This window comes from Mesocricetus auratus, unplaced genomic scaffold, assembly GCF_017639785.1.
Source record: "Mesocricetus auratus isolate SY011 unplaced genomic scaffold, BCM_Maur_2.0 Super-Scaffold_100015, whole genome shotgun sequence".
Taxonomy (NCBI): Eukaryota; Metazoa; Chordata; class Mammalia; order Rodentia; family Cricetidae; genus Mesocricetus; species Mesocricetus auratus.
The window spans coordinates 38,464,405-38,487,988 of record NW_024429198.1 but is presented as its reverse complement, the minus strand read 5'-3'; the positions used below and the strand labels follow the sequence as shown (position 1 = coordinate 38,487,988).

General features: G+C 37.4%; 1 protein-coding gene across 3 annotated transcripts in view; it reads right to left on the bottom strand.

Moving 5' to 3' along the window:
- Positions 1 to 23,584, bottom strand: part of Neto1 (neuropilin and tolloid like 1) — a 113,935-nt gene that overhangs the window by 6,378 nt on the left and 83,973 nt on the right. For all 3 annotated transcript variants that reach the window (XM_013124683.3, XM_005065391.4, XM_013124685.3), the window contains exons 8-10: positions 3,733 to 3,846; positions 1,435 to 1,984; positions 404 to 478 (exon numbers count right to left, since the gene is read on the bottom strand). In XM_013124683.3, the coding sequence (XP_012980137.1) occupies positions 418 to 478; positions 1,435 to 1,984; positions 3,733 to 3,846 (725 nt within the window). In that variant the 3' untranslated portion in view covers positions 404 to 417. The remainder of the gene's footprint in view (positions 1 to 403; positions 479 to 1,434; positions 1,985 to 3,732; positions 3,847 to 23,584) is intronic.

Below are 23,584 nucleotides of genomic sequence, written 5' to 3'. Positions count from 1 at the left end.
AAATAGAATGTACCCAAATTATGTCAGTAATTGCAAGTCAAATGCATTCAATTCAGTTGCTTTAAGAGTGAATATTGCTTAATAATTAAAAAAAAACTTGGGTTTGCTGAGCCAGTCTTTGGAAGAAAGTTCATTACTATTATTATCTTTGTCTTACAATGCAAATACTTGCTTACTTTGTTGTTGAACAATGTTTAATGGAAGAATATTAAAATGTGATATAAAACTATGTATCTTAAGAATAATCACTCCATTATCATCACATCCATTATACTTCTAAATATGAAATGCCATGAAATACATAGCTTAAAAATAATGAATAAATAACACATTCTTTGAAATACTATAAGACAGCTGCAACAAAACAGAACAAAATAGAACATGACAAAGAGCATTGGCTTACCTTGACTTTTCGTTTTAGACCCTAGTTGTGTTGTATTCAGATTCATGTTTGCTTAGAGACCCAATGAGGCAGAACCTGGAATGTTATGGCTATTTCATTCAATAAAGTAATATTTGCACAAAATATAAATACATATATTTACTTTAAAAGCATCCCTAAATTTAATAAAGCAATAAAATAGTGGTATTTCATCAGCATGCAAGAACATATTAAATCAACTTAGATATTTTATGTTCTACCAATAAAATTTATAACTATAGAGTTAAATATATTATAGGCAACATGAAATAACACAGCATAATTCAACTACTTGTTGAAATTTCAAAAAGAAACCATTACTAAATCCAAATTATCTGTCCAAATATTTTTACTCATTTTTAGAAATATTAACATATAACATATAGTTGATATATCTATAAATAAAAGATGAATAAAATGTCTCCCAATATTTTCTATATTTAAATATATTTTTAGTGTTTTATCATTTGATGTTATAAAATATATTTGTAATCTAAATATTACATTATATGGGGAAAATATACTTTTATTTTCTTACCAAAATAAATAGATTCTATTGCAAAATATTTTATTTTTGAATTAAAAATATTCAATAAGATGGTATAGTTATCTTGGTAAGGCAACAGTTTTAGAATATTATTTTTTCCTGTCCTAAAGTATAATATCGATGAGAACAACTATCACTACGTGAAGGCAAATTATTTGCATAAATCTCTACTATAAATGAAGTGCCCTATTTTCTATAGAAATGGTTTTTATGTATACAGAAATAAACAAAATATCTTTGGTTTGTGTGTACATGTGTTGTCACACACATGTACATTTCATGCACATGTATGGAATATAAAATGAACAGACTAGCACTAGGAAGAGCAAAAAGGGGAGATGAGGACACTGTAGTTTCAACTATCATTCACAGGGAAGGTGAGCATGAAGACAGACTAGAACACAATGCTGTGGGAGCATTTCCGTCTTCAGTTAATGGTTGCCATCAAATATCTATGGATACTGACCGCTGGACGGATTTCTCATGTCTGGATAGCCTGTGACTTGTGGTGGGCACCTCCTCAATCTCGTCGATGTCACAGGCATCTGCAGCATCTTGTGAGTAGTTGTGTTTCATGACCAGGATGTTCCTTCTGTTCACAGGTGGGATGAGGGGCTTGACTGGCTGGGTGGGTATCTCTGCCAAGATAGAAGCGTCCCTTGTGCTGAGGTTACTGCGGCTGCCTTTTGCGCTGGACAGTTGGGATCCACAGTGATGGTCATGAAAGCATTTGGAAGATGATCTCCGCAGTTTGTGATAACTATCAAAGTCATCTGCAAAGTCAGCCGTTGCTCCGGTTCCTCTGAGGGTGCATAGCTCATAGTGAGGAGGCTCAAACACCTCCTGGAAAACGGTCTGGTCAAAGTCTGACTTCCTTTGGACATATTTTTTACGAGGCTGTTTGATCTGAACAATGACAGAGATGATAATGAGGATGATCACAATGCAGGAAGTCACGCCAATGACCGTTCCACTGGTGTTGGTCAGCTGATCCAGCAGGCTGGTTTTCCTCTTTTCTGTAGGTAGGAGAGAGTGACAATGGCAGACAGACCAGGAGAAACAACCCACCACACATTAGTATTGCCTTCAAAATGAAAATCTAAAACTGGAACAAAAAGGATGAGCATACAATTCTCACAGCCCTAAAATATGGCACAACAGTGCTTCAGAATAAAAATTTCGTTTTCCCAAGGGCTCTATTTTAAATCCATAAAAGTAACTATCTTTCCAAAGCCACAGAGAAACCTTGTCTCGAAAAAAAACAAACAAAAAAGTAATTATCTTATTGTCTGCCTCCTACTTTTTATGTATATATGTATACATATCTGTGTATGTGTGCTCAAATGCAGATACATGCTAAAATTTGCACAAAACTTATAAAATGACATTTGTGAATGATGTGATAATTTCCTGAACTATAACAGGTTATCTCCTTTTAGTCATAAGAGAATCTCTTAATTCCAAACCAGAAATGAATATACCTGCCTTTCTGTTACTGCTTGCCAGGAAAAAGTGAAGTTATAGGAACTGCGGCATTTTGATACTGAGAATAATTCAACATGAAATCTCAGCAGACATTTGGAATGGAAGCATGAGAAGTTGCCCATATTTTCTCTAAACAAAATTGCTATAGAAATTGACCACTAAAATTGGGGTGGGGTCTGATGAAGGCGAGGAAGTTTTCCTCTTAGTGGGTAGCAAATGGGAACATATGAGAAAAGATCACAGGAGTGAGCGTGTGAGACAGGCTGTACTCAGGAGAGAATATCTGCTTGAAAGAATAACTGCAAACAGTCATTCTTACAGATGTACAAAAGGAATTAATCCAAATCCCTAAAATAAGACAAAATGTATGAGAATTCCTCAGGAAGAGTAATCATCCATGTCATTTAAGCAACAACCCTCCCCACTTCCCAAACATCAGCTCTATTTTAGGGAAGTTGAAAGTAAAACCACAAAGCTCTATCTGCAAAGCTGATGATGGAGAAATAAAAATTCTGGGAAAAATAATCCAGAAAAGTGAACATAGCACCAGAAAAAAAGTGTCAAATAATCTATATAGTTTCTATTGGACAAACTCTTCTTACTACCTCATTGGGTCAGTGGATACTGTACAGAGTTTCTCTGCTTCCCTTTGTAGATCATCCTAAAATTTAAGTGGGAACGTGTTCCTTGTTAATCTTCCTTTGAATTGGGTTTAACTTTAGGCCTTAATAACCAATCATTTATTCATGTTAACTAAAATGGAGCAGAATCTATCCAACAAACTCTCTTTAAATAACCATACATTGGTTGTGGGCTGGCCCACAGGGTAACTATTTCAAAGGACAGAAAATATTTTTTCAACAAAATAGAAGTGGCTTCAATTGATAACAGAAAGATTCTTCCAAATATTTTACCATTAGACTATGTGCAAAACAAAAGTGCACTGGAAAAAGCTTGACTAAGGGAAAAATGGAATAGAAGAAATGTAATAGGGTACAGAGGTGTCATGGAGACGTGAAGCTCTCCACTGTTAGCTGCTCTCTTCTCCCTTTGGCCCTGTGAGTTCTCCTGAGGTACCTTTTGTGTGTGCTCCATAATGTAAGCAGAGTCCACTGTCAAAATGAATGAGGAGATTTCTAGGCACACTGAGGAATGAAGACGGAGACTATTTACAAACTGACTACAAGGCATATACAAAGGCCTACAAAACCACACCCTCTGTTTCATAAAACTGATGCAGGTACAGCTCCTCCCCATTCTATAGGTCTGTTTCCATTACCTTTACAGTGATTTTCATCCCAGGGATACACACAGTTCTGGAGCCCATTGCAGACAAGCGTGTTGTTAATACACATGTTACTGTGGCAGAAGAATGTGTTGCCTTCACAAGGAGCTAAGGGAAGAAAAGGGGGGGAGTGTGTGACAAAGAAAGAAACCCATATCCAATACTCTTGGTCACTGATATTATGAACTTGACAGAAATCAAGATGCGCCTTTAATAAGACACGTCACTGGTTTCTCAAAAAGGTTGCCACAGTGATCATTATTCTTAGTGACTGGAGCCTCAGCTTATCAGAAGGACACAGTGTTTGCCCTCTCATCGGTACATGCAACTTAGAAACATTCATGTACTTTCCCTGGGCATAAGCATGCTCTACACAGCAATTCTCCATACATAAATTTAGATTTACCATACAAAAGCATTAATCAAATCGGGTATATTTTAAAAATATATGGCAGGTACTATTGAGAAAAATATATATTTAAGAAAATCCACAACTGCACTTTATTATATGCAAAATAAAAGCTGCAGAAATCCAGAATCAACAGAAAATTTATCTTCAACAATCTCAAGAAAATAAAAGAATGAACATTTTTTTCATCCTCTCAAGCACACACACACACACACACACAGAGAGGGGAGGGCTGTCTCTAGTATATATAATATGTATGTGATTTACACAGCCTAGTAATAACGTAATGACTAATTTCCAGAATACAATGCACATTTAGGTAATGGGTCCTAAAATTACAACTTCAAAGTGATATGAAACGTGAATAGAGAATTATGAAGACATGTGAGGAGCAATGAGATCAAATAAAAATGTCTAACGTGATGTTGATAGCAGAAAACATGATTTATATCATTATTACAGTAAATATCTACTTAGTCTGCAGAAATACTACACTGTGAATTACAGCTCAAAGAAACATTTTCTGGAACATTTCTTCATCTTTATCATCAGTGTATACCTCATTTAATTTTGTGCTAATTTTCTCAGTAAAAAATTTAATTCTCTTTTGCAGTAATAGTCTAGGAAAGTGAATATATAAATATGGTATATATGAGATGTTTGAAATCAGTCATTCAAGGCTTATTAATGATCAATATTATCTAAAACTACAACTGCAACAAACTTTAGAAAATTCAGAAACAAATATTTTATATATTTAGGGAAATTAGTTTCTGTACTATATATGCTGTGCTTTTTAATATGGTCAGGAAAACATTTGTGTAAGGTAACTAAGGGTATTTTCATGTATCTAATACATTTTATGTTGTTGAATTATGAAAATAAGTAGTAAAGATGAGGGAATGAAGAGATGGTTAAGTGATTAAGAATGCTGATAACTCTTTCATAGGACCTGGATTCACTTTCCATCACCAACATGGTGGTTTACATCTACATGTAACTCCAGTTCCAGGCATCTTTTTCATTGTTTGGCCCCATATGTCCCTGTGTGCATTTAGTAAACATAAACTCACCAAAGCACTAACTCATTCAAACACAAAAATAACGATATAAAAAAAATTTTAAGGCATTCACAATCTCAGACCCAATGGTTCCACCTGCTCCCTGCTATGGCTTTCCCAGTAATCAGTGTTTATTTCCCACAGCTGAGAGCTACTCCAGGTTCCTTGTATAAAGATTAAAACACATGGAATATTATCTGGAGAAGCTATAAAAAACAAAGAACCTGTGGGCAGTCATTTTGAAAGTACTGCGCTTAATGCTTTGTGAGATTAGAGACTTGTTTAGAGGTATGTGAATCTGTTATAATGCTTAATTTAATGATATGATGTATTGTTGCAAAAGTTTGCTTTTCAGTTTGGGAGTAAATTTAAGTTACTAATGCCTTTGTAGAACAGATATGCTCTGCTACACAAGTAATAATTGTTGTCAAAATTTGTACACAAAATATTAAGGCATTTTCTACAAATAGATTAGAGTGACTGAAAACTGTGCATGTGTGTAAAGCATGATGTGCTGATGTATTATTTATGCTTCATTAAAACTTGCTTGCCTGAGGATTAAGAAAGAAAAGTCAGCCTCATGCTATAGAGATCAGGCACTGGTGGTTCAGACCTTTAATCCCAGGACTCAGGAGTAAGAGGTAGATGAATCTCTGTTAGTTCAAGGCCACCATGACCTGCACAAGAATGAAGAATAACAGAGCTCATGCCATTGATCCCAACACCTGGGATCGCATGCCTTTAATCCCAGCATCAGGGAGCATCTTCTCTCTTCCACCTGCAACAAATATGCTTCCTTCCATTCAATACCAACAATTGGGTCTCTCGTGGGGTTATCCACTACTGACAATTCCCCTGGATGCAAGACTTCCATTCTAGAGCAAAGTCCTTTCCTTACCTTCTTGCTTTTCTCAAAGACCTGGTACCAGGCGACTGTGTCTCTCCTGGCATCAGAGTCCTTGGCCCCCACACTTTGAGTGCAGACTCATTGGGTGGCCTCTGCCTATCTTGAAATCAGTCCTCTCCGAATTCCTTAGACACTAGGAATTGCAGACCCTTTGGTCTAACTTCTCTGACTTACTCTTCGAAGCTGTGTCATCATCTATACCCCCTTGCTCCCATTGGGATGATTTTTGGAGTCACATTGACCATTCCTAATCAGTTATTATTGCAAGACTACCAGCTGTTGGCCATACTGCTCGAGGCATAAGACTATCAAACATGTCTGAGTGATGCGGCTCCAGTCTCTGGAGGCCGGTTTCCCCACTCCCCTCTCCCCTTTCCCCATTTTATAATCCCTTTCCATAATAATAAAAAACCCTCGACAGAACAAAACAAACAAACAAAAACAAAGACAGGAGCAAGGTCTTGGAGCTAACATTCAGTCTTAGGATCTCAGGATTCTCCAGCCACATTGAGGAGAGCATGGCAGTCTGAACTACAGTCTGAGGTTCAGTGGAGCCAGTACCACCTTTCAGTCTGAGGTAGAGTAAGAGCTAATGGCAAGCTGCTTTGCTTTTCTGATCTTCAGATTGAAGTTTGTAACCAAATATCTGTCTCTGGGTCATTTATTTTTTGTGCTGCAGCATGATTAGTATATTGCTCTGGTTAATAGTTTTCTACCAAGTAAAGAATGCCTATGAAATACATGGCTATTTCTTTGCCTACCGCAATGCCTTGCTAAAATTGTAAAAATTGATATATTGGCCGGGCAGTGGTGGCACACGCCTTTAATCCCAGCACTCGGGAGGCAGAAGCAGGCGGATCTCTGTGAGTTTGAGGCCAGGCTGGACCGACAGCCTCCAAAACAATACAGAGAAACCCTGTCTCGTAAAACCAAAAAAAAAAAAAAAAAGATATATCGGATGAGTTTGTTTAAAAAATTTAAACCTATGAATCAAAGGAGCATTTTACCTTGGATATGAGGCAATGTAAATAATGTACAGCTAAGAGTGTTCAGATTGATATTTCAAATAGTAAGGATGTGATTTGTCTTATCTGCTGCTTCCTAATTATGAAACTGCTAATCAACATGTCCTTTCAGTTATTATATATGACTTGGTGTTACTGAGAACAATATATATATATGCATATATATATATACATATATATCACATATTCAAGCATTTAAGATCTTGTTCACTTGAGGATTGATAGGAGTCACAATATTGCCTTTATTGAGATAAAAAAAAATTTAAAGCTTTCAGAAAAGCAAATAAATATCTAGACTGTGAATTATTTATAGGTACCTTCAATACAGTTTAAATTTTATTCACTGAACATTATATAAATCGTTCAAAATAAATTATGTATGAAGAAAATTCACAGCCTTTTCCCGTAAGAAATGGAAGAAGTGCAGTGTGAGCTGTAGATCCCAGATTTCCAGTTCATAGATCTGGAAACTCTCCGTGTAAATAGGAGCTGGTTCTTCATACAAATTTCATTGTCAAGAATATCCATACCTTTGTTTGGTTTAAATAATTCCATTTATCATTTGAAAGGGAAAACAATATTTAAATTAAAGAGTTATACTCCTAATTTTAAAACTGCATCATAGTGTGAATATTCTTTTATTGTCGTCTTTGCTTTTAAATTTAAATTAGAAACAAGCTTCTTTTACATGTCAATCCCAGTTCCCTCTCCCTCCCCTCCTCCCCTGGTGCCCACTGACTGCCTATTCCATCTCCTTTCTGCTCCCCAGGGAGGCTGAGACCTTCCTTGGGGGATCTTCAAAGTCTGTCATATCATTTGGAGCAGAGTCTAGACCATCCACCATGTGTGTAAAATGAGAGAGTATCCCTCTATGTGGAGTGGGTTCCCAAAGTCCATTCGTATACTAGGGATAAATACTGATCCATTACCAGAGGCCTCATAGGTTACCCAGACCTCAAAACTGACACCCACATTCAGGGGATCTGGAACAGTCTTATGCTGGTTTCCCAGCTATCAGTTTGGGGTCCTGATGCAATTTCTCAAATAATAAAGTAATAAACACACTACAAAAATATGCAGGAAATACATCAGTTAAACTGTGGGTAATTTCCAGATTATTTGTAATGGTTATTTCCAGTATTTATTGAAATTATATTGTGTTTATCTCTTTTTGAGAAAATTTCAATTCTTTTATGTTTGTGAAAACTCAAGTATTCTCAATCAAAGGGCATAAAATATTGTTCAAAAAGGGCAATTTTCCATCTCAGATGTTTTACAAGAAAAATGGCAGCTTCGTAGGATGTCTATACTTCTCTACAATTAAAAAAAATGAACATAAATGTATTTAAGGACAATTGTATACGAATTCTCAACTGTTTGCGCTCCATCCACAAGGGGGCAGGCTTCTACCACACATAGCTGAATCTTCTCAGGGCCTTTAAATACAGTAGTGAGACAGCATCCCTACACCTGAAGACTCACTCTTTAGAGGGGTCCCCAGGGACCATTACACAGTGTTAACGGAAGAGGGTGAAAGAAAGACACATACCTCATGCATGACACTGTTTACTTATTCCACAAATTCATGTTTTATAAAAATCAAGTATCTAATAGGACAGTATTTGGCTCCTAAGTTCATAAACAGTTTCAGTTCTTTTCTTTCTTCAAATACACAAAAATTCCCTAAATATTAAATAAAATGAGAAATATAACATTTCTTTCTGGGATGCCGATATTTCAACTGCCTTCACTTCAAAGGTTTCAAATCTACCGTGGGTAGATAGAGTCAGCCACACAGTCATCATTATGGCAATGAGAACCAGAAAGGACAGGTTGCACCACGGGCTTAAGACTGAATTTGCAATCCGACTGTGGGCTACCGCATTGTTCTCTCCTCCTTTTGTTTCCCTCCAATCATTTTTAAAGTAATTTAACCTCTGCTTACTCAGGAATCAGAGGGCATGGCGACACACACATTCACACAGGCACATCCCTTTCCCATCACAGCACAGGGCTCTGATTTGGCCGTTTCTGCTTTGTCATGTCCTCTATCTCTAAGTCAGTGGAACTTTCTGCAGACCTATGAGAAAAAGGAGCATTTGAATCTCTTTCTATCTCTTGGGTTAAGCTGTTATGAGCTGAGATGATAATGGCTCACTAAAACTTTCCTTAGAGATAAGGGCTTATTAAACTTTCTGATCTTCAAGATGACTTGGAGCCTCTTTGATTACTGGTTTTTTTTTGTTTTTTTTTTGTTTGTTTGTTTGTTTTTCGAGACAGGGTTTCTCTGTGGCTTTGGAGGCTGTCTGGAACTCACTTTGTAGACCAGGCTGGCCTCGAACTCACAGAGATCCACCTGCCTCTGCCTCCCTAGTGCTGGGATTAAAGGCGTGCGCCACCAACGCCCGGCGATTACTGGTTTTTTTTTTTTTTGGATGAAAAATTAAGAAAAGTTCCACACTGTTATAAACATGTATATGTGATTTATATCTATATTTGATAGAAACATTGTGAGTTCATACTGCATGCAAAGCCTTGCATAATTAAAAAGTGTAGTTTCTTTCATTCAATACCACAATCAATTTTGTGAAGAGGATTTCCTATGCTCTGCTAGCCCCCTGGACCAATGTCTAGAAGTATTTTTGGTTAGATTTTCAAGCCCTCTTTCCTTCTATGTGCTTTTTACCCAGGCTTGTTTATAAGTGGCCCATCGGTTTGTACTGAGTCTGAGCTTAGACCATTGACTCAAGACTCCCACTGGGCTATGGAAATTGTCTGGGAAACAGTCTGGTTCGGAGTATTTCAATTCCCACACAGATTCTCTATTTGGAATTCTAATTAGCCTGCTAACTGAATATGGCTGAATGGAGTCATGGAAAGGGACTTTCATCCTTTTCCTGCTAGCCACCATTAGTTCCCCTTCATTCCTTTGTTTTATTTTTTCCTTGGCTATATGACTGGTACTTACTCATAGTACAAAGTGGTTGGGTTTATAATGATATATCCACTCAAATACATACGTACCATACTCTGATTGTACCCACCTTTAATCCTTCCCTGTCCCTGTTGTAGATTATTTTCAGGTGTGTAATTTCTGTGTAAGCTGTGGAACATTTGTTTAAAGATGTAAGAATGTGTTGCTATTGCTCATGCTGCATTTGTTTAACTCTGTGAAGCTGTGATTGCTTGCTCATCTAAAACACCTAATGGTCTAATAAAGAGCTGAACGGTCAATAGCAAGGCAGGAGAAAGGATAGGCAGGACTGGAGGGCAGGGAAAATAAATAGGAATAGAACTCTGTAGAAGAAAGAGCAGCATATAACAAAGAGAGGAGGATGCTAGGGGCCTGCCACCCAGCCACCCAGCCTCTTAAGGAATAAGAGTGAAAGTAAGATATACAAACTAAGAAAAGTGGCAAGTTTCTCCTTAAGCCCATAACAGCTCCCTCTATCAAGGCATCTCTTTCCTTGCTCTTTCTCTGTCCTTCCCCCAACTTGACCTTCCTTATCCCTTGTGATGTCATTTGCCATCCCCTTCTCCCTTCTTCTTTTTCCTACACTCCCAACCCCCATTCTACCAATTAACTCAGGAGATCTTGTCCCTTTCCCCTTCTTGGGGGCCCATGTATGTCTCTCTTAGGGTCCTCCTTGTTTTCTAGCTAACCTAAGCAAGTAGGAGCTCACAAACTCCAGACTGACAGTTGGGGAACCAGCATAAGACTGAACTAAGCCCCGCTAATGTGGGTGTCAGTTGGAGGGGCTTAGACAGTCTATGGGGCCTCTGGCAGTGGAACCAGTATTTAGCTTTAGTTCATGAACTGGCTTTTTGGAGCACAGTACCCATAGAAGGATACTCTCCTTGATACTGCCCCAAATTATGTGACAGACTTTTATGATCTCCCATGGGAGGTCTCACCCTCTCTGAGGAGTGGATGGAAATGGAATGGGGAAATGGCTGGGGGAGTGGGAGAACTGGAGAGAAGGGGAACTGGGATTGAAATGTAAAATAAGACTGTGTTTTACTTAAATTTAAAAAATAATAAAATGTAAGAAAAGGAAAAAGTCTAGAAACAAAAGGTAGATGGAGTAATATAAGTTAAAGAAAGCTGGCTGGAAATAAGCCAAGCTAAGGCTGGACATTTATAAGTAATAATAAGCCTCCACGTGTGTGCATTTATTTTGGATCTGGTTGGCGGGTCCCCTAAAAACCAAAAAGCAAAGAAAAAAGAGTAAAAAGAAATCAAGTACATACAAGTCCCCTTTAAAATTCAGAGACTTAAGGCATATTTTGTAAATTTGTATTTCAATAAATTTGAAAATATAAGAAATAAATAAATGTCTAGGCCTACCAAAATTAAATCAAGACAATATAAACAAACTAAGTAGCTCCACAAGCAACTAATAAAGCTAATTAATGACTGGATTAAATGAATTGACAACTAAATTCAACCCAGCATTAAAAAAAAAAGCTGAATCTATTTCTTCAGAATAGTCCATGAAATAGAAATGGAAACACTTTCATCAAACATATTTTTGCTAAGCCAGTATTACCAAATATCTAAACCAGATGAGAATACACACACACACACACACACACACACACACACACACACCAAGAGAGAGAGAACAATTTCCCTGATGAAGAAGATGAAAGAAAAAAATGCTTGCAAAAACAATTCAACAACACATCAAAAATCAAACACTGTGAACAATGTGGCTTTATCCCAGAATACAAGGATGGATGAGTTAGCAATTCAATAAATGTACTATAATGAAAAACAAACTTAAAGAAATAAATTACTTGATCATTTTAATTCATGTAAAAAGGCCTTTGACAGAGTTCAGCATACCTTCATGATAAAAGCCCCAAAGAAAGTAGTAGAAAGAATGTATCTCAACATAATAGAGGCTGAAACAGTCACTAACATGAGGAACAAGAGGACATTCTCTCCACTTACATCATTTTTGTTACAGTTCTTGAAAGATTAACCAGAACAATAAGGCAAGAGAAAGGGGAAGAATGGAGAATATAGGAAAAGGAAACAGTTATTCTTACTTACATATGATTTGACTGTACACTTAATCCTATACTTACTACATCCTAAAAAGTTCACCAGAACACTCTTAGAAATGATTTTTAAAAGTCCAGGGAGATAGCAAGATATAATCAGCACCAAACATTGGCAGCATATCTATTACATCATTAATAGTCATGCTGAGAAAAAGCTAGGGCAAAGACCTCATTCAAAATACCTTTAAAGACAACACCCACCTGCATCTTTCTGACATTTCCTCCTTTAGCCAGTCAGCCTAAACTCTCTGTGGTGACCAAACTGTCCCTCAGTCTTGTATCCACCCCCAAACTTGTGTGTGTGTGTGTGTGTGTGTGTGTGTTATTGAACTTTTATCTGTGTAGCCATGATTGCAAATACAGAGACCAGAAGAAGGTTTTAGGTGCTTCTTCTATTTCTCTCCACTTTGTTGTTTTTGGGGACAGGGTCTCACTTGTCTAGGCTATCTGGGCAGCCAGAACCCTAGGATCCATTGTCAATGCTGTGATTACAGATGTGCATATCCATACTTGGTCTTTTACAAGAGTGCTAGGGATGTGAACTTAGATCCTCTTGATTTCATAGTAAACACTCTTACCGACTAAACCAACTTCTCAGGCACAAGTACTACTTTCTGCTTACTTAATATATGCTCATTTGAAGACCACATAGAGTACAAATTCCTCAGGTAGTACCACATTTATGAGACACCAGCTTCTCATTGAAGTCCAACAAAGGTTTCAACTTCTACTGCATTTCACTCTTTTTTCAGTATTGATGATGAGGGACAATACTATTCCATCAGAAACAGCAGTTATAAAACATAATAAAATATTTATTTTTGGATATCAAAAGCAGGTTTAAAATGTATTGCTTAATACTACCTGATATTTGTCACAGTTTATTTTAATTACTGGACACGAATGGAAAAAATGATAAAATATCGATCTAGAGGAATGACTTACCAATTAGAGACACTGGTTGAGCAGTAATGAGTACCAGAGTTAGGAGCGCAGCCTCCATTTAACAAGCTGCACATGGGGATCTGACATATTCTTCTGACCTTCATGCTAGCACAGGAATGTCCACCCTCACACATGCATGTGCATAAACAACAGCCTGTACACACATATATAAAAAAAGTATTTTAAACCAACAGCTGGGAGGCCAGCATGGGACCGATCCAGACCCCCTGAATGAGGAGGCCTGGGCTACCTATGGGGTTCTGAGCAGTGGATCAGTGTTTATCCCTCAAATACTAACAGATATCGTGTGTCCATAACACAAAGAGGGTTGCTCTCTCTGCCTGGACTCTTAGGGAAGTGCCTGGACCCTACCCTGAATGAAATGATAGACTCTAGATATCCCCTAAGAGGAAGGAATTGGCAACAGGGTGGGAGGATGGGGGGGGATGGGGGGTGCGGGAGGAGGGGAGGGAGAGGGAACTGGGATTAACATGTAAAACAAGCTATTTAAAATTCAAATAAAAAATAAATAAATAAATTATAAACACATCAAGCCACCAACATTGCTGCCAGAATTTCCCTCTCAAATCGATATTTTCTGCTATCATATTTTGAACTAAAAATGACCCTTAGATTTAGCAGTTAAGAATAAATGAAATTTTACTGAGAAGTGCTTACCAAACTGATTCCAGATATAGATATGCGCACCTTTTCTTCAAGTCTTTATACTCTTTCCATTTATTTTGAAAAAAAAATCAATGATTCTCAAACTCTCTGTTCTGACATGGTGGTTCACAAAGGCATTCACTTTTAGAAAAGAAATATGTTTCTGAATCTCTTTACATAATATACAAAATTCTGTTTACAAACTTTAATATCACACAGTAAGTAGACCTCACCACAAAACTTGTAATAAGAGAGTGGCCTCCCACCAGTGAAGATTTTACTGCGTAATTAAAGCCTTTTTTCTATGCACACTTTTTATAACATAGGTAGAGATAATTTCTTTCCTCCTTTGTGATGGTTCTCATCACAAGACACCTACTCCAGGTTTCACTCCAAGGAATTATGGTATGCTTTTATGCCATCATTATTAGGTCTGCTTTGACTCAGCTGCATGATGATTTATTCATCGTGTGCAATTAGAAATCACAATCATAATGAGGAGGATGTTGGACTGCTCTGCACTGGAGTTATTATTAGACCCTGCACATTTGGTGCAGAGTTTGTTTTGTGACCGATTTATGCGTGTCTGCAACCGTTGGTTAGTTTAGACACATTGTTCTTACAACGGTACAATATTTGGCTCTGCCGCTGAGCATTCCAAGTTCTGATAGAAGAACCTGCAGTAAACAAAGATTTGTGCCAAGGCTTAAAAGGCTGTGTTGCCTGGTGCTTGTGATTGGAAGACTTCAAATGATGACTGTTCAAGATAACAGTCTTCTATGTCCATGTGGCAAACCGATGACATTCATTTTTATAAACTATAATGACTACAAGGTCAAAATCAAAGCAATTGCCTATATATAATATGATTACCAAAGTGCCTAAAATCACATGTAACTATAGCTTTGAGTCTCATACCTAGACTCTTTCAAACTCACACTTTATATCAAAGTCTACATTACTCTAGAATGTGCAAAGGGAGATCCTCAATGAATAAAAATCGAAGTCAAGTGGATTTCAATTAAAGTCTTTGCAGGAAAAACTGAAGACAGGGATTAATACATATTAATATACTGTGTGCCTATGCATTCAGAACCTTCCTAGTAGTGCAAGTTAAATGATTGAGTCAGTAATACGAGTCCATTACAAATAATTTTCAAATATGAATGTGTTTTGCTTGCAATTCTCGTTATGGTACAGTTTGAAACCAAGCAAAGGTTTGAGGAGAAAAGAAGTGGATGTTGGAGGGAATGATGGAGTGAGAGAACGTTCATTTCTTACATATTATACAATTTTATATAATTTTCCTTGCCTCGCTGGAGGAGAAAGCATATTTAACCCTTTTATCTTCCATCCAGTATTCTCTCATACCTGGAAAGTGCACTACGGACCAATCCATTCATTCCTTATAAGAAAGCGGTAGGTTTAACAAGCTCATATTAAGACAAGACATTAAATATGCATCACCTTATTACACCTTTCGTTTAAGCAACAATCCCTTTGTAAATAGCTGACTTGTGATTTTCTTTTCAGAGACTGTCTGTAATTGCTTTTTAAATTATAAACACATACCCATTTTATCCATATGAGGATGGTTCACTGCTGTTTTGCAGTAATAAAATCACTTAATTTGTAAGATAGTTTCTTTATACAGAAAGAGAATACATAGTCATAATTTATGAAAATGGGCATATGTTTAGATATAGCACATTTAATTAACATTGGATGCCTAAAACCTTCAAGTCAAATCACTATTGCTTCCATACTTTCAGAAAAAATCTCTTAAGTTATATAAAAATCAATAGAGAAAAGTCAACTGCGGTAAGATAAACAGCAACATCCCATCAAGGTACATCCCTTGCTCAATAATAATAATAATAATAATAATAATAATAATAATAATAATAATGATGATGATGATGATGACAATAGTCATGAATTTGACAGAGATGGGAGATGTGAGTTTTAATTTGATTTCTTTGTTGTTGTGACAAACACCAAGACCAAAAGCAACATGGAGAGGAGAAGGTTTATTTGTCTTACATGTCCCTCTCACATTTGATCAGTGAGATGTCAGGGCAGGAAAATAAATCAGGAACCTGGAGTCAGGAACCTGAGTCGTGAACCTCTGCAGAGACCATAGAGGAACACTGCACTCTGGCTCACTCCCTAGCGTGTGCTCTATTTGCTTTCTTATTCCACTCAGGGCCTCCTGCTCAGGAGTGGGAACAAACTCAGACTGGGACTGCCATTATTAAATGTGATTTAAGACAATCCCCTCCAACCCCAGACTTGCCCACAGGCCATCCGATGGAAACAATTAAGCAATTAAGTTTTCTTTTCCCCAGATGAAACTAGTTTGGGTCAAGTTGACAACCCCCCACAAAAAAATAATACAAAAACTCACTAGCTCAAGGACACTCTAAAAATGAGGATTCACCCATTGGAAATTGTCACACAAAGTCAGTTGCCAGCTGAGTAGCCACTGGGAGGTAAGTGGTCAAGAGATTCCGCTCAGGTGAATTCTTAAGTACTTCAGAGGCGTAGTGTAGAAATGGGATATCTTAAGCAGTGGCACAGTTACAGTTATATTGATTAAATGTTTTCTGATGTAAATATATAGCAATTATTATACCATAGAAAACAATGTGAGTAATCACATTTACATAAATACAATTGATCCCTTCAGAAAGTCTTATTTTTAGTGTTTAATGATTTACTAGATCAATTCATATTTCATGTAGAGAAGTCAAAAAAACAATAATCTAAAATCGTCAGTAAAAACTGAATTCTGTTATCTTCTATGTGTATGTACTGGATAGATAATGGATATTTCATGTAAAATATTTATCTACTGTATTTACAAGAATACATGTATAGTGTAGATGCTTTTTGTTAACTATTTTATTTTAGTATATTGTGCTCAAAATAGTTTGATAAAATTCTCAAGTATAATATTGTCTTAATAAATAGCTCATGAATTTCCAGAAACATTTAACTATTCAACTTAAGAACATCACTTTTGGGGCTAGAGAGATGGCTCAGAGGTTAAGAACACTGGCTGCTCTTCCAGACTTCCTGAGTTCAATTTCCAGCAACCACATGGTGGCTTACAATCATCTGTAACGAGATCTGGCACCCTCTTCTGGCCTGCAGGCATATATGCAGACAGAATGCTGTATACAAAATAAATAAATAAATATTTAAAAAAAAAAGGAACATCACTTTTGGGTTAACAATAATAGTGCAAGGTTTTAATTCCAGTCTCAGGAGGCAGAAGCAAGCAGATGTCTGTCAGTTTGATGCCAGCTTAGTCTACATAGAATTTCAGGCCAACAAGGGCTCTTCTCAAAATTATAAAAGTAAACAAGATGCCTCATGTTATATTGTTATTTGTTTAATTTTATTTCAATATTTATATTTTATTTAACTAACTATGCCTCTCTCTCTATATATATATATACAAGTTACAAGTAAACACAGGTGCCTGTGGCCTGTGGTGTGGTATGCTTGGTGGTAAAAATAGCTATGATTCTTTTGGCATCTTTCCAATTCCAGTCTTCATTGTTGTAACATATGATTTGTTTAGGTGTATGAATCTAGTTAATGTTAAAAGGTATTTTTAAGCATAATAGCATATGTTTTGATATGTTGTGTTGAATTGCCAATTGCCACTCATTAAACTTGTTTTCCCAATAGAACTACAAAAACTTTCACCTCACTGTGTGTCTTAGTTAGGGTTTCTACTGCTGAGAAGAGACACCATGACCATGGCAACTCTTTTTTTTTCATTATATCATTTTTTATTTTAATTTTAAATAGCTTGTTTTACATGTCAATCCCAGTTCCCTCTCCCTCCCCTCCTCCCGCACTCCCCTTCCCCCCCACCCTCCCACCCTATTGCCAAATCCTTCCACATAGGGGATATCTAGAGTCTGTCATTTTACTCTGGGTAGGGTCCAGGCACTCCCCTAAGAGTCCAGGCTGAGAGAGCATCCCTCTTTGTGCTATAGGCACACGAAGACTGTTTGTATACCAGGGATAGACACTGATCCACAGCTCAGGGCCCTATAGGTTGCCCAGGCCTTCTCGCTGACACTCACATTTGGGGGGGTCCAGATCAGTCCCATGCTGGCCTCCCCACTGTCGGTCTGGGGTCCAAGAGCTCTCCCCTGTTCAGATCAGCTGTCTCTGCTGGTTTTGCCAGCCCATTCTTTGCCAATTTGTTCATCACTCCCTCTCTCTCTCTCTGTCACTGGGTTCCTTGGGTTCAGTTCAGTGATTAATTGTGTGTTTGCCTCTGCTTCCATCAGTCACAGGATTAAGGCTCCCGGATGGTAATAAAGGAAAATATTTAATTGGGGTGGCTCACATTTCAGAGGTTCAGTCCATTATCGTCTTGTTGGAGAGCATGGCAATATACAGGCAGACATGGTGCTGGATATGGAGCTAGGAGTCCTACATCTTGCAGGCACCAGGAAGTTGTCTGAGTGTCACACTGAGAGAAGCTTGAGCAAAGAGACCTCAAATTCCCTGCCCCCACACACAGTAATGTACTTCCTCCAAAAATGGCATACCTACTCTAATAAACCCACACCTACTAATAGTGCCACTTCATTTGGGAGCCAATTTCTTTCAAAACACCACACTTCAGCATCTCTAAACTCATTTCTTCATTTTCTAAACTAATCTGAAGGATGAAAATCAGATGTAATGACTGGAAGCATAGCCTTCTGTTACTACTATATGTAGTCTCATAGAAGGCCATGTGCATTACTTTATGATTATTTATTTCATTTTCCCAATTCTAATACAGTCACCATCATTTTCTTACTGCATTCTTGTGGTGATATATTGCTTATTATCTAACAAATAAAGCTTGCCTGAAGATCTGAGAAGCAAAGCTAGACACACTAATCCGCCACTTAGGCCAGGCAGTGTTCTTAACACCTTTAATCCCAGCAGCTACACTAGTTAGATATAGAAGCTTGGTAGTAGTGGTGCAGGCCTTTAGTCCCAGCACTACAAAGGAATAAATGTAGTTGGAGACAGGAGTGCAGTGTACTTAGTCTGCAGTCACGCTGAACCTTGGTAGACATAAGAACTCTCTAGTTGGTTGATTTGCTTCTTTGAACTTTCATCTTTCCCATCTAATATCTGCCTTATTTCTTATAATATTAAAAACAATGATTTATCTTGACACTTGTTCACCCATTCATCTTTCCCCTTGCATTTCAGCTATAATAGTATTTCATCCATACAAATATTAAATATCACATATTAAATATAGTGACTTTTATTACCTACTTTATGCTTTCTGTCTATTTTAGAAAGACTTGCCAAAATACAACATAAATTCAGCAATTTGCTCAGCATATTTTATATACTGTTGATATTTAAATCTATGCCATCTGGTATTTATGTTTCTGTATGACATATACGGTAAATATTTCTTGCATTAATAAAGTATGCTTAATCTACTTTAAACACCACAATTTATAATGGTGTGATATTGAAATCTACTTCACCAAGACATAAATTTATACTATAGAATAACCATAACTGATGGCATAACTTTCTCTACAGCACACAAATTACTTGGTGAAATACATTGAATATGGTCACTTTAGGTCTCAACAATGATCCCAGGATTGTCGTTGTGCCTGACATCATCTTATCAGGAAAAAATGTTATTAAATGATCATATCTTCATTTACTCTAGGTTTAATGCTCACATCTAGAGTTTTGGATCTCAGTACTATAGATGAGAGAAAACATGCAAAATTTGTCTTTGAAGGTTGGATTACGCCACTCAATACAATCTTTTGTAGGTCCATCCATTTACCTGTAAATTTCATGGTTTCACTTTGGTTTACAGGTCAGTAGTACTCCACCATGTATATATACCACATTTTCATTATCCATTAATCATTTTGAAGGACTCATTGCAATGTGAAATGGTGGCACTTACGTCTTGCAGGCAACCAACAGCTGTCTAACTGGGAGGAAATTAAATTTGGTTCTGCCCACCTAATCTACTATTCATGGATTATAAGGTCATGGACCCTAGAGGAGAACCTAGTACTGCCACTTTCTTGAGCCAGTATAATTTACAACTGCAATCTATATATATTATCCCCATATCCACAGGTAAGTATAGCTCCCACTCCTCATCATAGGAGCATGTTTTGCAGCAGTTGGAGATTACAAGTGTTCAAAATGCAGAGAACAACTGACTGTCAGTTTCTTGACCTCAACTGATAAGTCTACAACACGGATCCTACACCTCAGGCTCAGGAAATATCACAGTAAAGGTGTAAGAGTCAGAAACCTAGACTGTCTGCTATGAAAGGAAAGATGTTCCCATGAAATCTCAATAATATGGCTATTTCAATAAGACCTTCACAACGACAATCCCAGTTCAGAAATCTTTAAACACCATCCAGTTATTTTCACATAATCTATGAGTTAGAAGCCAAACACAGATGTTGCAGATGTTGTGATTTAACAACATGGTGTGTGAGAGAAAGAAGGCATATAACAGAGCTTGGATGGAGGGGTTTTATTGGAGAAAACTGAATGGGAAAGGGAGGAGAGGAGACTGGCCTCTGTCTGCCAGCAGAAGGAAGAGTAAGGTACAGAGAGGGGGGGAGGGAGAAAGAGAGAGAGAGAGTTGGGCAGGACCCTTTTAAAAGGGAACATAGTGAATGTGCACAGGAGGTGCTCTTTAGTGGCTGCAGCTGTCAGGACCCCAAGGGCAGGCCAGTACAGATGTCTGAATACTGATAACAGGATCACCACAAAAGTTTCAATGCAGACATCAGCTGTAGGTATGATCTTCAACTTTGTGCCGATTCCTTTACCCAGATTTTTAGTCTGTGTAAAACTCGGATTCTTGGAGTTCTGTGACTCAATTCCTCGTTTTTCTGCTTCTTTGTGGCCAAAACCTCTTTGAACTGGAGTGTCTAGTGCTATAAGAAGCAACCAATTCATACATGGCTCCTCTAGTTTCAGCTGTATGATTTTAAGTTTCCTAGAGTGTCCTGGTTTGATCAGGTCCTTCCTTTTTAATCACTGTGTAACTATTTGATTAAGGATACACATTCTCAGGGAAATTTTGCTACAGAATACAAACAGCACAATTTACATCAGAAGCTATCTGTAGGTCTTGGTGTACTGTGTGAATTCTATATATAGGTGCTGGTGTACTGTGGGTATTCTGTCTGTAGGTGCTGGTGTACTGTGGGAATTCTATCTGTAGGTGCTGGTGTACTGTGGGTATTCTGTCTGTAGGTGCTGGTGTACTGTGGGTATACTATCTGTTGGTGCCACTGTATTGTAGGTATTATAGATTGTTTTTATACCATGAGAACGTTTTGCTTCATATGAGAATAAATCTTCCCAATTCACTTGACAGCAAAAGGATATTCTGTGCAATTTTATCAAACATAAACCTCTTACTTTGACTTGTCTTGAGTTCACATGAAACCACATGTACTATGTTTCATAAATAATTTCCATATGATCCTAAAGTGTTCAGTATTTAGACATACCTTTTTCTTGCTTATCTGTTTACAACAGGCATTTGCTGCTCACCAATCAAGTACTGATAATGTGCAAAAGCTGCACCTGGAAGCAGAAGACTAAAAAGCTCTCTGGAAGTGAGAATTATCCTGGCTTGTGGGATGCATCCAATCCCATTACTGAATTCACACACAAACCCAGAGCAAGGATGGCTCTCAAACGGCAACAGGTGACTCACCCTGAAGAGATGCAATACACCCGGGTCCCCAGCTCTCCCGCATTGACATGAAATCAATGTTAATAAGTACTTCTGCCATAATCGGTTATGAATAAATGTACTCAAATTTAAATACTAAATATAATCGTTCTAACTAGATGATTCCTCAAAATGAAGACAGTGACTATGGAAAGTGATGTTAACATATTTAGCTGTATTATTAGAACAATTTTGACTTAAGTCAATAAGATAAAACATGATTTATCATGGAAAATTCTGTGTAAGAATTGCCCAGAATTATTTTCCATGATAGTAGAGATGGAGTTTTCTTACTGTATAATCCCCAGACATGGAAGCAACTATATGGTGTTTGTTCTGTCTGTGTAATTCTTAACAAAGTGTTTTAGCTGTCACAATCAGAGGCACATGCCACAATTCTGGTGATGTCTCTGTTGAAAGTGAGAGCAGCTGAAGAAGAAAGTATTCTTTCTGGCTCATGAAACTAGATGAAAAGGGTGATTTCACAGCCTTCACTGTAAGGAAATTCCTTTCTAATTCTGGCCCCTTGGGTCTTCTGATGACTAGTATTATTTCTGTAATAGATATGGTAATGCAAGACAGAGTTTGTAATAGTGGGCTTGGACAGGCTAAACATCTGCTGATATGACAAAGAATCCACATCTCCATGATAAACTCATTTTCCCCTTTACTGCAATTAGTTCAGGTGAGGAAAAAAAGGTTGATAATTTAAACATTTATATATTTGTATTTACCAGCCATCATATTGGTAGATAACACTGGTAGATCCTATAGAATGTGTTCATTTTAATTTTATTTTGTCTGATAGTAATGTGATGGTAGCATGTCATGTATGCTCTCTGATTTTAACTTGTAAGTGCGCTATGCAACCAGAATTTGACCATGATATGACCAAGGATTCAAATTACCTTTGAAAATCATTTAAATCTTTGCTGAATTGAGCCTACTGGTCACCTAATTTCATCACCATTGTCATCACTGTCCTCTTTGAAAAAAGAGATGTCAAACCCATGATGTCTCAAAGACAGCAAAGTTACATTATAAGTCAGATGTTCAGCCCTCCGCTCAATTAGATTAGCAAGTCACCAAGAGTAGAGTAGATATGCATGGAAGAGTGATTGATTTCTCTGGACATCTATCTGGTTATAACAAGTGAAGACATGGGATGGATGATTTCTAAGCCTTGCTTGTACTCTATAAACCATTTTACTTTCCTGATGTAGATATTACTGGAAGCACTCTGTTGTAGTCCATTTGGGAACCCTAAAAGTTCCTCCATCTTCTACAATCAACCATCTTCTATAATCAACACAAGTGTATCTCTCACAATTTTGGATGTAGGGAACTCAGGCATCAAGGCACCAGCAAAGTTGCAGTGTCATGAGGGCCCAGTTTCTCCACTTCAAGTCTTCCTGCTCCAGCCTTGTGTAGCAGAGAGTAAACTGAGATTCTGAAAGAGCACTTTTTAAAAGAAAAGACTAAAATGCTCCCGAATCATCTCACAGAGTTCCCCATCTTCTTCACTCTGTTATCCTGGTGACGATCAACTAAATATCTGAACTTTGAGGAGGAAAAAAACCTTTGTTTATTATTAAATATGTGTTTTCATGTATACATTTGTTTGGGCAGATAATTACATTATGTGCTTTGTCATAAAAAAGCAATCTGCATATCAATGGCTGATGTTTGATAATTAATTTTAAACTCATGCTGGGGTTTAATCTCTATGAGGAGGTATTTAGAAGATGGAGATTTATTTATTTGAGGGGGGTTTTGTGAAGTTAGTCTCTGGGAGGTAATTAAGAATAATCATTCATCAGTGAGGCTTCCTTACTCCAGGAAACTCCACATGAAGCAGGAGAGAGACAGTGCACAGATAGAAACTCACACACATAACTATGCATATATGCACACATGTGTCGATATACACACATATGTGGACACACACATCTAGATACACATGTGATGTCTATTCTATTACTG